This window comes from Pygocentrus nattereri, chromosome 21 (assembly GCF_015220715.1).
Source record: "Pygocentrus nattereri isolate fPygNat1 chromosome 21, fPygNat1.pri, whole genome shotgun sequence".
Classification (NCBI taxonomy): Eukaryota; Metazoa; Chordata; class Actinopteri; order Characiformes; family Serrasalmidae; genus Pygocentrus; species Pygocentrus nattereri.
The window spans coordinates 557,861-575,978 of record NC_051231.1 but is presented as its reverse complement, the minus strand read 5'-3'; the positions used below and the strand labels follow the sequence as shown (position 1 = coordinate 575,978).

General features: G+C 44.7%; 1 protein-coding gene across 1 annotated transcript in view; it reads right to left on the bottom strand.

Annotated features, from left to right (window-relative positions):
- The window catches only part of arhgef10la (Rho guanine nucleotide exchange factor (GEF) 10-like a), a 263,737-nt gene that overhangs the window by 99,718 nt on the left and 145,901 nt on the right, over positions 1 to 18,118 (bottom strand). Inside the window, exon 19 of the mRNA XM_017716475.2 lies at positions 16,594 to 16,694. Within this exon, the coding sequence (XP_017571964.1) occupies positions 16,594 to 16,694 (101 nt within the window). The remainder of the gene's footprint in view (positions 1 to 16,593; positions 16,695 to 18,118) is intronic.

The following is an 18,118-nucleotide window of genomic DNA, read 5'->3' as shown; positions in this document are numbered from 1 at the left end:
AGGCCACACAAAACAACAGCAGGAAGGTTTTCTTTGCTTCTGTTTATCGTGTCAGATAACGCTGCATAACAACTTTGTGGGCGCTGCGATTTTTCAGGGTGCTGGGCAAATTAGCCGGAGCGCCGCTTTGTGAGGGATTTCAGGCTAATTCCACATTATCATTATTGAACAGCATCACTTCGTTGCTTTAAATCTATTGAGATGATTAATTTGAAAGCAGTCCGGCCTGTCAGAGTTGGGAAAAAGCAGCAAAAAATACAGACTAATTAAACCAGCTGCTGCTCGGAGGGTATTGCCGGGATCAACGGAAAGCCGAGGGAATGTTAATTGAATTCATGCTGATGTTTACTGATCATAAACATGCTAGGAATGCGTACACAACAAGCTTTCCAGTTAGTCTTTACTCTTTTGCACACTCTAAGCATACAGCCCTGTACTACACCCCCGCTTTGCTGGTGGACGGTTAGAGTCGGTAGCCCTGTAGTGATGAAGCACTGTTTTTGTTATACCAGGGGTCAGCAGCCCAGAACGTTTAGAAGAGCCGAGAAGAGTCCGCTTAACTCAACTATAGCCACTTTTCTCACATCTCTGGCAGGAAACTGTCCGCAAAGTACTTCAGTTTCTTGTGAAATGTCTTAATGTTCAACATTTTATGAGGCTGAAGTACCACCCACTATATACCCACTACACTATACCACCCACTATACACCCACTACACTATACCACCCACTATACTATACCACCCACTATATACCCACTACACTATACCACCCACTATACACCCACTACACTACACCACCCACTATACTATACCACCCACTATACACCCACTACACTATACCACCCACTATACACCCACTACACTATACCACCCACTATACTATACCACCCACTATATACCCACTACACTATACCACCCACTATACACCCACTACACTATACCACCCACTATACTATACCACCCACTATATACCCACTACACTATACCACCCACTATACACCCACTACACTACACCACCCACTATATACCCACTACACTATACCACCCACTATACACCCACTACACTATACCACCCACTATATACCCACTACACTATACCACCCACTATACACCCACTACACTATACCACCCACTATACTATACCACCCACTATACACCCACTACACTACACCACCCACTATACTATACCACCCACTATACACCCACTACACTATACCACCCACTATACACCCACTACACTACACCACCCACTACACTATACCACCCACTATACACCCACTACACTACACCACCCACTATACACCCACTACACTATACCACCCACTATACACCTACTACACTATACCACCCACTACACACCCACTACACTATACCACCCACTATACACCCACTACACTACACCACCCACTATACTATACCACCCACTATACACCCACTACACTATACCACCCACTATACCATACCACCCACTATACACCCACTACACTACACCACCCACTACACTATACCACCCACTACACTACACCACCCACTATACCACCCACTATACCACCCACTACACTATACCACCCACTATACCACCCACTACACTATACCACCCACTATACCACCCACTACACTATACCACCCACTATACACCCACTACACTATACCACCCACCCACTATACACCCACTACACTACACCACCCACTATACACCCACTACACTATACCACCCACTATATACCCACTACACTATACCACCCACCCACTATACACCCACTACACTACACCACCCACTATACACCCACTACACTATACCACCCACTATATACCCACTACACTATACCACCCACCCACTATACACCCACTACACTACACCACCCACTATATACCCACTACACTATACCACCCACTACACACCCACTACACTATACCACCCACTATACACCCACTACACTATACCACCCACTATACACCCACTACACTACACCACCCACTATATACCCACTACACTATACCAACCAAGAGTGACTCTCTGGGAGAGTCCCTGCTTGCACTGGTATGCGAGGACACTGAAATGACACAGCCGTAGTACGCTGTACTTACATCACGCCTTATGTAAGTAGTGCAAATAACACTAGTGTAGCTGTAATGAGGCAGGCGAGGAAACAGGAGTTGTAAAGTTTATTAAAGTACGGGTTGACAACACAGCTGGCAGGTACAGATAGCGCAGCACAGACTCTGTATGGAAACAAACTCAAATGAAGAAGAAACCGGGCAAAACTATGGAAACAAAGAAAAAGAGAACAGAGAAAAGAAATGAAAAATAGAAAGTATAAAATCTACAGCAATAAAAACAGCAAAAATAGAGGGGTGTAAACAATGAGCACTGACCAGACACAGCTGACACGCCTGATTACCAGGAGGGGTTACAGACTAAACACAGGTGGCATGAACGACAACAGGGGCGGAGCTAGCTTAACACAGTGACCAGACCAGAGCCCGTTTAAGGGGAGCCTGGTCACTTCCTATCGCTCACATTATAGCAAAATGCCAGAGGCAGCCCGCAAGCAAGCCCTCAATAAACGGGAGAAAGGAGTGAACCACTAAGAATAAAGAGGTTTCTAACCATTTGTGTGGGACTTTCCTTTAATTTTGGATAGTAGGCTGATTAATTATCTTCACTGCTTTTACATTACATTTCAAAAAATCAAAGACAGTATTTTTCCAAATGCAGTAAACAGATGTTAGACAGTAGCATGCTGGTTCTACAGCTACTCAGTACGGATTAGTTAATTAGCTGATGGAGTGAAGCGATTATTTATGTCGTAAATGTACTTGACACTGTTAGAAAGTCCTACAACTTGAAGTTAAAAATATTCAAATTATAGCATCACTGGTGAAATATTGTATTGCTGTTCTGTTTTCAAACTATTTCTGCTTTTTTCTAAGTGACAATGGGGGAAATTTTTGATCCATCTATGAAGTGAAACACCACATACACACTAGTGAGCAGACACACACACTACGGGGCAGTGAGCACACTTGCCCGGAGCGGTGGGCAGCCCAATCCAGAGCACCCAGGGGGTTCTGTGGGGGTTAGGTGTCTTGCTCAAGGACACCTCAGTCATGGACTGTCGGCTCTGGAGATTGAACCGGCGACCTTCTGGACACAGCGCCAGTTCCCTAACCTCCAGCCCACGTCTGGCCCAAGGTTTCATGATTAAACATTTCCAAACTCTAATTTTGCATCCATTTATTCTGGGCTCTCGGGAGCGCCCTCTAGTGTCTGAAAAATCTGGAAGACACTACTGAGTGGCAATTCTCTTCACTGCAAACTACACATTTTCTGACCAGACTGGGATGGTCAGACCCTGATGTCACCAAGCTGGAACAGTAGCCCCTAACAGCCACTAACACATCACTGGACAGCTCAACACGCTTGGAGGAGAACGCTAACTGCCAATTCTTTTACATCAGCTAAAAGATGCCCACACTGACTAGAGTGATGGAGAGAAGGAGGACCATCCAACCCCGCCAGGGAGAGCAAGGCACTGGATGGCTGTGGTGTTGTGGAGTGATTGAAGGTACTTAACCAACTAAGTCCTTTGAATACTCAAACATGAAAGGCGCTTCCTTTGAGGTTTGCTGCAACATCAGACAGCCGTCAGTGACGTTACAGACGAGAAATGCAGCCTGCGTCAGCTGCATCCTTAGCAAGGAGAGATGTCTACTGTAAAGAGGGCTTTGCTGGATGCTGTGCAGAATGTAAATACATACAGAATGCAATATTATGCAAATCGTGTGAACCCTGTATTTAAATGAAAATACTACAAAATCAACATATTAAATGTTAAAACTGAGAAATTTTATTGTTTTTTGAAAAATCTTTGCCCGTTTTGAATTTCATGACAGCAACACATTCCAAAAAAGTTGGGACGGGGTCTGTTTACCGCTGTGTTACATCACCTCCTCTTTAACAGCTCTGTCAGTGTTTAGGAACTGAGGAGACGCTGCTGTAGCTCTGACAGTGAAATGTTTTCCAATTTTTGCTTAACATAAGATTTCAGCTGTTTATCAGTTTCAGGGGCTCATTTGTCTGATTTTGCATTTTATAATGTGCCAAATGTTCTCAGTGGTGACCGGTCTGGACTGCAGGCAGGTCAGTTTAGCACCCGGACTCTTTTAATACGGAGCAGTGCTGCTGTAATACATGCAGAATGTGGTTTGACATCGTCTTGCTGAAATAATCAAGACCTTCCCTGAAAAAGACGTCGTCTGGACGGCAGCAGATGTTGATAAAACATGTTTATATCATTCAGCTTTAATGGGGCCTTCACAGATGAGCAGGTCACCCAGGCCATGTGCACTAATGCCCCCTAAACCATCATGAATACTGGCTATAGAACTGAGCACTGATAACAAGCTGAGTGGTCTTCAGCCCAGAGGGCACAGTGTCCATAATTTCCTAAAGGAATTTCAAATGTTGGTTCGTCGGACCGCCGGACACTTTTCCACTTCCCCTCAGTCCATTTTAAAGAGCTCAGGCCCAGAGAAGGTGGCAGCGTTTCTGGATCCTGTTTATATTTGGGTTCTTCTTTGTGTTTTAGAGTTTAACAGCGTTTGTGGATGCAGTGATGAACTGTGTTCACAGTCAGTGGTTTTCAGAAGTGTTTCTGAGCCCATGCAGTGATTTCCACTACAGAATCATGTCTGTTTTTAATGCAGTGCTGCCTGAGGGCCCAAAGATCACGGCCAGCAGATACTGGTGTTCAGCCTCGTCCCTCACAGACAGAGATTTCTCCAGACTCTCTGAGTCTTTAATGATGTTCTGCACCGTAGACGATGGAAAGCAGAAGCTCTTTGCTGTTTAATGTTTGGAAATGTTATTCCTGAATCATTGCGCTATTTCATGGTGCAGCCTTTTACAGGGTGGTGACCAGCGTCCCAACTTTTTTTGAAATGGGGTTGTAGTTTAATTGGAGGTAGAAAGAATTAGGCCGAAAGACACATGAAACCTTGTTTGTAAAGATGACAGCGTACCAGTTTTCCTTAATGAACGCTTCGGGCAAACAGAGTTAGATGGCATTTCCAAAGCGCGTCCTCCATTTATACATTAGCAACTTCAGGCGGCTCCCTTTCATGGCCAAACCACTGCCTTGAGACAGCAGCACTGGATCATCTCGTTCCCTCTTGCTCCTCCTATGCTAATACGCTTTTGCACATGGATTACCTACTTGCCCCCCCCCACACACACACACACACACACAGACACACACACACATTGCAGCACCACGACAACGACAAGAGGCCTACATTTCTGACACGAGTCAGTCCAATTTGTAAGTGCAGTTCCCATGACAACCGTACGCCTTGGCTCCTGGGCGCTAAGTGGATAAGATGCATAGCAAAACTGCAAAGGAGCTTCGGAGCCATCAATAGGGACTTTAAGCATTTACGCTGTGGGGATTCTATGGCAACCAGAAAGGAATCTGTTTGTAGAGCAGCCGCAGGAAACAAAGCCACTAAACAACCCATTATGTTTGATGTGCTGAGTGTTTGACCACTTATTCTGACTAAGAAAAAACAGCAAGAGAACTGTTTACGCATGAGAAGATGATGCGACCTCGGAAGCGCTTTTGCTGTTGGAAGACGTCAGTGTACTATTAACATATCCTGGAAAATTGATTGAAATTATTTTCTATAACCACATAAAAGAAGCTCAAGTTCCATGCTGCCTTTATTTTTGGATGCACTGTGGTCATTTCTGAGTGACACTGATATGGAAAAGCCCTAATCGATTTGTTTTCTCAGCTTTGTTATATCAAAATGAGACAGCAGCACTGAAAAATCACATCATTAAAGCAGTAATCCCGGTCATGTTGGACTTGCTCAGGAGCGCCCCCTAGCGTCTGAGAAAGCCGGAAGACGTTGCAGAGAGTAATTCTCCCTACAGGTTCTCTGCTACTACCACCAAGCAGCAAGCCCACTGCGCGCAGGCTGTAGCTCAGGCTATCCGGTAGGTGCAGTTCTCCCTGCAGCTGTTCCTAACGTCAGCCGGCAGAGCTCTGCTCCGTTCTTCCCGGCCCCCTCGTTTATCGGGGGACTGCGGAAGCTGTGGCCGGGGCCATCGATCTGCGGGCGAGTGAGTGGAGATGGAGAGGCAGAGCTAGCGTGCTAAAGCTGAGCTGTTAGCCCCCCGCCTCTCTGCACGACTCCCTGCGGCACCACTGAGTGCTGGGCTTAATCATCGTCTGTCTGCTTCTCAGACCTCTCCCTCCGTCTCTCTCCCTCCCTCCATATCTCTCTCTCCCTCCCTCCGTCTCTCTCTCTCTCTCCCTCTCCCTCCATCTCTCTCTCTCCCTCCCTCCATCTCTCTCTCTCCCTCCATATCTCTCTCTCCCTCCCTCCGTCTCTCTCTCTCTCCCTCTCCCTCCATCTCTCTCCCCCTCCCTCTATATCTCTCTCTCCCTCCCTCCGTCTCTCTCTCTCTCTCCCTCTCCCTCCATCTCTGTCTCTCTCTCTCTCTCTCTCCCTCCATCTCTCTCTCTCTCTCCCTCTCCCTCCATCTCTCTCTCTCTCCTTCCATATCTCTCTCTCCCTCCCTCTCTCTCTCTCCCTCCCTCCGTCTCTCTCTCTCTCTCCCTCTCCCTCCATCTCTCTCTCTCCCTCCCTCCATCTCTCTCTCTCCCTCCATATCTCTCTCTCCCTCCCTCCGTCTCTCTCTCTCTCCCTCTCCCTCCATCTCTCTCTCTCTCCTTCCATATCTCTCTCTCCCTCCCTCTCTCTCTCTCCCTCCCTCCATGTCTCTCTCTCTCACTCTCCCTCCATCTCTCCTTCCATCTCTCTCTCTCCCCTTCCATCTCTCTCCCTCCCTCCTTCCATCTCTCTCTCTCCCTCTCTCTCCCTCCTTCCATCTCTCTCTCTCCCTCTCTCTCCCTCCTTCCATCTCTCTCTCTCCCTCTCTCTCCCTCCTTCCATCTCTCTCTCTCCCTCTCTCCATCTCTCTCTCCCTCCATCTCTCTGCAATACCATCCTATTCTAGTCGCATTCAACTGCCTCCTCATCCTAATCCATCTCAACAATAGGCTTGAAAGTCTGTTTTGTCCTCCTTCTCTATCTGCACAATTTCTCTCTTGTACTTCCCTTATTTTTTTTCCTTTTTCCACCTGAAACCCACACACACACACACAGACACACACACACACACACTCTCTCTCTCTCAAGTACAGAGCACACAATGTACACACAGACAAAATCTCTTGCCACATGTTCCACCATATCCCTCCTGCTGATTCCAATACATATAATTTCAAACCTCTCTCTTCCTACAGCCGAGTGCCCTCTCTAGCTCCAGAAGAGAGTGAGTGTGTGTGTGTGTGTGTGTGTGTGTGTGTGTGTGTGTGTGTGTTTGAGCACTTCTTTTGTGCACTTTCTGAACAAGAGTTATTATTATTATTATTATTATTATTATTATTATACTGACGTTAGGATTACGGTCAGGTTTAGAAAATTCTTATTAAATATAAAACCAGGTGCCAAACTAAAGGAAAACATGAATAAATATGTAAAAATGCTACATTTTTGATTATTGATTTACTTTTTAAAATGTCATCTGTAATCCAATCCAAGGGATTGCTGCATTAAAGTACTGTAATCTGATTACTGCCATTTTTCTGTACAGTTATCCTTTTTTGTATCCTGGTTACACCATTACACGTATTTCAGTACTACCAAAGCCTGATATCGAATGCAGATGTTTCCAGGTGTGTTACATAACATTTAACCACTTAAATGGGCAGAACCCGTCGACAGGAACAACGTTTATTACACACTTCTATAACCCAAGAATAGCTCAACCAGTCTGAACTGAAGTGCCTGTATGTACATTCACTATATTGCCAAAAGTATTCGCTCGTCTGGCTTCATATGAACTTGAGTGACGTCCCATTCTTAATCCATAGGGTTTAATGTGATGTCGGCTCACCCTTTGCAGCTATAACAGCTTCAGCTCTTCTGGGAAGGCTTTCCACAAGGGTTAGGAGTGTTTATGGGAATTGTTGACCGTTCTTCCAGAAGCTCATTTGTGAGGTCAGACGCTGATGTTGGACGAGAAGGCCTGGCTCACAGTCTCCACTCTAATTCATCCCAAAGGTGTTCTATGGGGTTGAGGTCAGGACTCTGTGCAGGCCAGTCAAGTTCTTCCACACCAAACTGGCTCATCCACGTCTTTATGGACCTGCTTTGTGCACTGGTGGTCAGTCATGTTGGAGCAGGAAGGGGCCGTCCCCAAACTGTTCCCACAACAACCGCCAAACCCAGACTTGTCCATCAGATTCCCAGACGGAGAAGCGTGATTGGTCACTCCAGAGAACACGTCTCCACTGCTCTAGAGTCCAGTAGCGGCGCTTTACTCCACTGCATTCCACGCTTTGCAATGCGCTTGGTGATGTAAGGCTTGGATTCAGCTGCTCGGCCATGGAAACCCATTCCATGAAGCTCTCTACGCTGTTCTTGAGCTGATCTGAAGGCCACATGAAGTTTGGAGGTCTGTAGTAATTGACTCTGACCGCTCTGTCATTTTACGTGGCCGACCACTTCGTGGCTGAGCTGCTGTCGTTCCCAGTCGCTTCCACTTTGTTATAATCCCACTGACCGTGGACTGTGGAATATTTAGTAGTGAGGAAATTTCACGACTGGACTTGCTGCACAGGTGGCGTCCGATCACGGTACCACGCTGGAACTCACTGAGCTCCTGAGAGCGACCCATTCTTTCACTAATGTCTGTAGAAGCAGTCTGCAGGCCGAGGGGCTCGGCTTTATACACCTGTGGCCATGGAAGTGAGTGGAACACCTGAACTCAGTGATTTGGATGGGGGAGTGAAGAGTCCCCGTGTCCTGACAAGGTATAAAAACAAGAATGTGTGCATGCTGTCTATGTTTGGTTTCTCTCGGCTGGAGCCTGGTTAAGACCACACAGTGCCTGCCGAAAATAATCCTACCACAGTCTTTGAAAAGCTTCATTAAAACTGTTTGGATTGAGTCGTAATAATTAGGCCTCAGCCTGGGCAAGCAGGAGGCCTCCCTCTCAGCACCAATGAGATGCAACAGCACACTATCAGCTTGTGCACTGTCATAATTAATGGTGCCCTCCACCCTGTTCAAGCACGAGACTCCACATCCCTGCTTCCATGGCTGCGCAGCATGGGGTCCAGACATGTATTGCTTACTGGTGGTCTTTTTTTTCTTATCTGGTTGTGTTAAGCACGGCATCCTTTCTTGCGCAGTGGCTTATTTTAGTCCTCATCAAAGCGAGATTTCCTTTCTGTGGTGTAGATGGTTGGAAGCACTGCGTGGAATGGAATTGGATGGACTAATGAAATCAATATGAATGAAAGAGGGCCAGAAGGATGGAATTTGTTAAATGCTAACTGGTTATCAGCAGCAAGCAGTTGCTTTCTCTGAACACCAAGAACATAAGTCTGTTAGAGCAAGATTTACTCTACAAACAATATTCAGCCGTTGTATACCGCTTTGTTTCATGTGGGTGTGTTTTTGTTGTAGCACTACACAATAACAACAGCCTATGATTGGTCTTTTAAAATAGAACATTCTTGCCCATAATGACTGATGAAACCTATAAGACTTCCAGGAGTTTGGCTTGCAAGACTAGCTGGAATATTGTGGCCTCTAAGTTTTCAGTTCTTATTTTGTGCTGTGAGGTAAATTAGCCTTCAAACCGCTTTTAAGGCAAAGATGTGGATTTCCTAAAATCTTTCAGCTGGAGTATCAAACACAGCCATGTGCTACAGTTTACAGTTTGGGTCTTTTTCACTTGATCAACTAAAAGCTTTGTCCAGCTTGATTTTCAAGCCCTTTAAGGACCCACAAGCAGGCCCAGACAGTGACTACACAACTTACATATTAGTTTCATAGTAGTTACTGAATAATATAAGGTAAGATCATAAACTGAATAATACCCCGAGGGTTCAAGCAGTTCATGAATCTGGCCAAGAACACTGCACTAGACTTAATTAGCCTAGTCTGTCTTTATTTTTGTGAGAATTGATTGCTTTGCCAATTCACCATCACGTCTAAGGTGAATTTTACTAAGCGTGCTTTACTGTCTTATGATTGAAAGGAACAAAATTATGATTTTTCCATATCTAGAAGTGTTGTTGGTATAATCTTGTTTTATTAATATTCAAATTTTAAAATTTCACTTTTATGCTATGATACAGCTAGGCCAAGTAGCTGCCTGCTGTGTCACAGTGATAACTAATGCTTGAAGAAAGACACCATGTAATAACTGGTTATTAGAGCAGCACAATTACCCGACAAAGTCAAATAGCTACTCACAACAGCGATTATAGAAAGAGCTTCACGTCAACTGCTATTCAGCTAAAAACAAAGGAGACACAGGGTCACTGAGTGCTAAAGGTGCCCTCTTGTGGAGAATTTTCAGCCTGCTAAACACGAGCGAGTGAGTAAGTCAGTCAGTGAGTTATAAGTCAGATCCATGAGGTGTAACCAGTAAGAGTACCTGAGCTATATCTAACAAAAGTAGGGCTGTAACTCCTGAACATTTTCAAATGTCAATATTCAATTATTATTATTTCAAATACTTCACCATTATATAATTATATGGAAAGATATTATTATAATCAACATTGAGTTCCATCCCTGGTGATGCTAAAACTATCAGTGGCTGGGAGTCCAAGACAGCACAACTAGCCTTGTTCTTTCTGGGTGGGCAGGATGGATCCCCCCACCACCACCCATCACTCTGCACAACGCTATCCAGTCGGTTCTTTTCTCCGACTGCGTTCGGCTACCCAACAATATTGCGTCAGCGGCTGTTCGAAAAGATGTAGTGCTGCTTCACAGGCCTTGGAGGAAGCCTGCACTAGTGGCATCATGTGATTGGGGTGGGGGGTTGGGGGACTGGATATGATCAAACTGGGGATAAAATCAGGAAAAATAGGAAAATCAGGAAAATAACAAAAATAAAAGAAACACTTTTCAGAGGGATCCTGCCCAATCTGGCAACACAAAAGAAGAGCTCAAAATTCTCAGACAGAATTCTGAGTAATTCGTGGGGGTGAAGTGAGCGTCAAATGCGGAAGGCATAATATTTACATTCATTGCCAAATCACGTAACAGTCAATAGACTAAATCAACAGATCAATAAACATCAGTTTCAGCCATATCAGTTATACAGATCAGCCTGAATCCCCAGCCGTTCATTAGGTTAAGGCAGTCGAGTCCCCTCTGTGATTTCTTTTGCCCCCTCGCCTAATTAACGCTGCCGTGGGGCTTCGCGGGTGGTGTGTGTGTTTTGTCTCCTCCGCTTTCGAAGCTCTAACTGCCAGCGCAATCACCTGGATCACACAGGGGACGGTGGGGATGTGGAGGCTGATGTTGCCGTTTCCAGCCTGATTCATTAGTTGGCTGTGGGAGATCCGGCGCCGTGGCCTGGGGCCTCCTGAGCTCATATCAGTCCAACATCTCCACAGGGGAGGCGAGAGAGCTTAGCAACAGCAGGCCACCCATGAAATTACATCAACATCACCCCCCCACACACACACATGTAATTACATTTAGTTAAATGGGTAGGCAACATGTGGGTGTGATGTAATTAAGGGGTAATTGACATCCTAGCCAGGTTCAATCACAACCACGCTTCTCTCAGGAGAGGACGAGAGGGGGTCCGACTCCAGGTGGGACTTTAACATGCTGCTGCGTCCACGGGCGAAAATAGGAAGGCCGTGCTTGCCGAACTGTGAAAGTCGGCTTAGGCAGTATGACCAGAGGAAATAAAACGACGAAGAAAGAAAGACGAGCCATTCTGGTCTACAGGCTAGAAAGGAGGGCATTGACCGCTGTGTGGACGTGGGAGGACGGTGGGGGGGGGGGGGGGTTAAAAGGGCAGCCATGCAAACAAATAGGCACTTCTTGTCATGAACACACTCCTCTGTGGGTGAGTGAACGTGAGAAAGACTGAGACAGAGAGAGATTTTCCTCAGAAAGGCTGTGCAAAAATGCTTTCGCTCCGTCGCCAGCTAGCACGGTTTCGGGGATCGTGCCACTTATTCTGCCAACACCCACTTAGTGTCAGCCAAGATTGTTATTTGCCCATCACCATAAGACCATTTTCAACACCCGGAGCCTATCAAGCAAGACGAGTGCTACGTGGACGGCTGTTACTGCTGTTCCTGTGGACACAACAATTTAGCAAAACACTTGCAATCTGCTAAAACACGAGAATGTCTGTTGCATGTCGCTATGAATAGAAACGAGATTAGAACGGCAGCGGCTGATGGAACAAGCGGCTGATGGAACAAGCGGCTGAAACCAGAACGCATCTTTTCTTAGAGTTCAATTTATGTCACTTCCAGCCATTTGATGCTGTATTTGTCAAACTTAAGTCGTTTAAGCTTGAAAGCTAAAACCCTAAAGTGGCTCATTTTTCTCCTGCAGCTTTGTTAATAGCACGCTCCTAAAATTAAGGCTGCCCAAAAGGTTCTTCACGCTTTAAAATCTCTTTATTTATTTATTCATTTATTTATTTATTGATTGACTGTGAGCTAAAAGCAGCTCTTCTGTGGCGTCGCTCGAAGACCCTTTGTGTCACCTTTTGCTGTAAAGAGTGTAAAGACTGTAGGGCATCACGACAACATTCACAGTGGTTCTAACCCTTTAGAACTTTCTAGATTTCTGCATTAATTTGACCTAAATCTTCATTATTGGATCATTTCTATTAATAAATAAATGACCAACTCTAATATTTTTGTCTCATTTGTGGAATTTGGTTTCTACTAGACTCTAAAGGGCTCACAAACCATCAAGCACCACAACTGACAAAACAATGACGACACATCATTGTGTTCATAGATTTTGGTTGCATTCGGGTCAAATGGTGGCAAATCCCACAACTTTGAAAAATAAATAAATAAACCGGAGAGAGTCTGTTTTCTTTTTATTCCTACATGAACCAAATTTAGTAAATATTAGTCATGTCCTCTATGAAGATCATGATGTCACAGGAGGAACCTTAAACATGCTGATTTATCATTTATACTTCATTACTACGTATTATTTTGGGGTGGCCTGGTGGCGCGGTGGGTTCGATTCCCCAGCCGGGTGACCGGGGTCCTCTCTGTGTGGAGTCTGCATGTTCTCCGAGTGTCTGTGTGGGTTTCCTCCGGGTTCGCTGGTCTCACCCCACAGTCCAAACCCATGCAGTCAAGCCAACTGGACACGCCAAATTACCCCTAGGTGTGTGTGAATGTGTCTGCCCTGCAATGGTGACCTGTCCAGGGTGTTCCGCCCAATGACTGCTGGGATAGGCTCCAGCACCCGCTGTGACCCAGAAGGAGAAGTGGCTTAGAAGGTGTGTGTGTGTGTGTGTGTTATTGTTTTTCAATTAAAGCTACAAGTTTTGGGGATTTGGAGACCTCTCTGGCAGAAATGTGTAACTGCACACAGCGTGTGAGAGATCACTGTAACGTGGGCTGTTTTTGGACCCCATCCCCGAGTGGATGAATCGGATGATTGTAACCTGTAAGGATGTATGATGTGTTCTGAAAAACCCGACCCCACACCTCTGACTTCTAAACGACTGCTTCAGGCTGCAGGATGGCTCAGCATCACTCACTATATTTTAGCGTGCTTTTCTACTTTTTTCTCTTTAAATTGTAAAGCAAAATGCATTAAAACTATTGTCTGCCATGTGACCAAATCATTTCAAACATCAGTTTATTTTGATAATAAATCTTATCCCAGTATTTCTGGTCAATTGTGTCACGGAAAGATAAAAAAAGCATTAGAAATGTTAATATTATAAATGATATGGGTATTTGAAAGGAAGAAAGACTGCAGGAAGTCTGTGATGAGTGATGTCCCCTTACACAGTTCGGATCATTTTGTCTCGAGAATTGCGATGTTATATTTTGGCTACATCGTCCAGCGCTAGTCATTACATTGGCATCGTTCTGTGGTCTGTTTGATTTTTGTATGTTAGTTTGTTAGAGATCATGCTTGTGTTAAAATCCTTATTAATAATATATCAAATAAATCTGATTCATCAACAAGGCCTTCCTCTTAAATGGACTGTATTTGGTCAAGAATAAGACATTTTGTGCTGTGGGAAAAATGAACAGAGCCTCCACAAGTTCACTCACGCATCCGAAGCACTCGCCATTCCGCCCATGCCCTGAGCCCGACCCGAGAATAAACCCAAAAAACCGCACGTACGCATTTTGAATGCAGCTTCAGTGCAACAAGACCAGCCTGCTGAATGGATGATTGTATTTGAGTGCTTCTCTCTCTCGCTCTCTCGCTCTCTATCTCCAAGACTGACCCATACCTCTTCCCCACCCTCCACTGAGCCAGTGGTCAGACCGTGAACAATGATGGATGCTTTTTCATGCCAAGTGCTTTTAGGCAACGCTCTATCCGTGTTTTTCTTTAGCGTGGACCTCGCAATTCAACTGCAATGCACTGAATTTGAATTTTGTGTCACACTGAAGTGGTTCCATGCTTCTTTGTGCTTTGAAACAGTTTTATTTAGTGCTACACAGTTTCACTTTGAAATACTGTCCATAAGAAAGTAGGCTGACCCTTACTCACATAAAACCAGCACAGACTTGACCACCTTTCATGATGTCCAAACTATTACGTGTCTGATTCGTGCACAGCGTGAACAGGAGAGATTTGAGCGTAAAAAAATTTCTTAGTGCGTGAAATCAAGCCACATCCTACCAGCGCCTCATTTACATATCAAGTACCTGAAGTGGCCCTCATTCATGCGGTTGTTTCTGCAGGGAGCCATCAAAACAACAGTATGGTTGGCTCCCCCTACTGACCAAACCTCATACTGCTAAAATTATGATGACTGGAAAGAATAAAATGTGAAAGAAACGGAATGTGATGTGTGTATGCGTGTGCGTGATATACAGGGATTATTTTATTTTTATCAGGAAAAGCCGCATGTTGCTGACCCCTGAGCTCGGTTAGTGTACGGAAGCAATTGGCTTCTCTGAAGTTGAAGGGGTTAAAGGACTTGGATATGAGCCACACTATATGCGAGTTGTGTCACACTAAACTATTTTGGAAATGCAACCTCTCTCGCAACTTTTACTGCCAAGCACTTGCCTCCGCACTCCGTCGGTGAGAACCAGGGCTTTGGCGCTATGCTGCACGCTTTGGAGCCGAGATTCAGCGTCCAGTCTCGAAGATATTCTACTGACACAGTGACGCCCCAACTCTCTACAACAAGACCAGAACCGAAGTTCTAGAATCACTGAATAAACAGGTAGAATAGCTGTAATGCGCTGTGTGGACGTTCATTACCACTGGATCTTATTCCACTGTAACAGCGCGTTTGGCTGCAGATGAGCGGCGGCAGCGTCTCATGAGGACCTTCCGGTTCAGCCTCACAGCTTCTGTTTATGGCTCATTACAGATACTCTGCTTTAACACTACCAGGTCCTCACACCGTGAGAAAAACAGAAACCCTGTACAGAAAAAAAGCTGCTTCAAGATGCATTGATAATCGTTTTATACTCGTATCGCAGCCTCTGAAACGTGAGGTGAGCTTGTGTTAAAAAAGAAAGATGTAAATATGTTTACATGAGTAAAAATAGGCCATCAGAGCCATTTTAATGCATCAGTTCGTTAAGGTAAGATATGAAATGTCCATTTTAAGCCCAAGGTGGCTTCATGTTTCATGTATTAGGTTTTAAGTTTGCAGGTGTTGTTTTCCCTCAACTTGTGTTGTGTTGGCTGTCTGTAACCATTTTATGTGACACACACCTCACAGTAAAGTGCTGCAGTGTCGGTCAGGTTGAGCCTAAATTTCTTGTGATGTGTTCAGGTTTATTGTTGTATTGGAGACTCTGGAATATGTAGGACAATGACTGCACTGCCGTTGGCAATAGGCAGTGGTCTGATGACGTTGTGGGACACAGCATGTTTGAATTTACAAGCATGTTCAGGTGTATCAGGCAGAACGGTGTTGCTGGGGTTTGGGTGCAAGAAGAAGCAGAGAGATATGTTCCTTGCTCAAAATTGGCCATGTTTTATGACGCGGCGGTTCAATATGCCCCTGCCCCCGAGATTAAAATACATTAAAGCAAGGTTTATGTGATGATAAGCCCAAAATAAAACACACCTGCTCTTTGGGTTATCACCAGAAATGACAAAAATGGGAAGAACGAGGAGTCATAGCCTTGTAAATGCAGAGATGAGATAGTAGAACGGTTCCAGCAGGAATTCGAGTTTTATCTCTGCATATTTCGCAACGAGCAAGAGGCAAAAAAAAGTCTCAGGCTTTGGTATTTTGGCATTCTAACCACGGCTGCTGACCGCACGGTGCAAAAAAGGTCAGACAGAAGAATGTCATAGAAATTGTCTTTCTTCTGGTGAACTCGTGGATGAGTCGGCAGGAGAAAAACAGTTCATCCACGGTAGCATCAGACGTTTCATTTAGAGCCTGTCAGTCACTGTGCACTCTTCAAAACATCTTAGCAATTGAAAGCATTATGTCTCGGAATGACAAGTCATCCAAGTGTGTGAAGACTCAAAGGAGGCACAAAATGAGGACTCACTCTGTGCTATCTTGGCCAGATGAAGGCGGTTGACCCAGGAGATCTTGCTGAGAGGACTCGGCGTGTTGAACACTACCATGAAGCTGACTGGACGGCCAGACCTGTACCAAAACAAAAACCATGGACGGCTTACTCAGAGTTGCCAGTTTATTGGGTTCTCCCAACTTCTACCTGCAGTCACTGGCCAGTTTTATCAGAAACATCAACCATACAGGTGCATTTGTTAGGTTTACAGTTTTAGACCATAGATCTGTTTCTGCAAAATCTATACAGCAGCGTAAAACTTTAGGAGAGTCTGTTCAACATAAATGATGAACTAACCTAACTTTGTGTAAATAGAGCTCAATATAGAAATATGTCCACATATGCAGTCGAGACTGACGCGGCTTTTTTCTGAATTTCTACAAACACCGTTTCATTTTATAGTAAATGAGTTTGGGCTGGTTTATGTTTATGAACAGACGCCTACAGATCAACATAGTAAAGGAGCTCATCTGTGATCCTGAGTTTAAAGCCAGTTTTTATTCAACTTAAACTTGGAACTAAGTTGTAAATAAATCTGAAACTGAAACTTTGCTTGTGTGTAAAAAGTGATTTCAGAGCCACTCGGTTCTCCCTGATGGAAACTGTTTACCTTCAGTGTTTTGTGCTTCTGATCATTTTAATAGACGTCAGCGTCACTAATTAATGACCTTCTATTAAAAGACTGGTTTACCAAGAGAGACGCTGGAGGACTTTCACCTGAAATGAGTTCATGAAGCCAGTCTGGTTATAAAAATGATAACAGGACATCAGAGCCAGAATTCCTCTTTTAGTACTTTTACTTTATACTTAAGTACATTTGAAGGGAAATACCTTCAAAGTTCAATATTACTGCTTTCCCTGTGATCTACATAGAAGTTAAGTGTCTCTTTCTTCATGGCAAAAAGGATTTGGCTTATATGTTGGCAAATGTGAGTGACAGAGCGCGAATATTCCTGAGCAATAAACAAGCACTCGTATAATTTGGTGCACTTTACCGTTTTAGTGAATTCTAATCTTTGAAGACAGAAGTCCTAGTTTCTAACTGTCTCGTGTCTAGACGTTTGCAGGACTTAGATCTAAAATAAACAGATAAACAAACAAAGGAGAATGCTGCTTCTCTTCCACTCGTCTGGCCAGCTGACACGGCAGTGACTTCCATCTGTGCTTGGAACGAATCCTGGGTTTTGGTTCAAACTTAGCAAAGAGCGAAGGCGACGGATTCAGCTTCAGTTTGGAAGAACTCTCCACAGCGTCTGCAGTTTCAGGGGCTCTTACATCATATCTGATAGCACATCCTGTCTGATCCCACTGCAGTCTCAGTCCAACTCTGCAACAAGGCAAAGCGAGCAAATCCAACAGAACTGCTGTTGGGATTATTTTCTCATCCAAGTCCCAACTCCACATTCCTTTGGCTCTAAACTCAAAGCCAAAAACACTTCGAGCAAAGCCGCAGGTAGAAAGTAAATGTAATCCCTTGCGAAGTTCGGCAAGACTGTTTTAC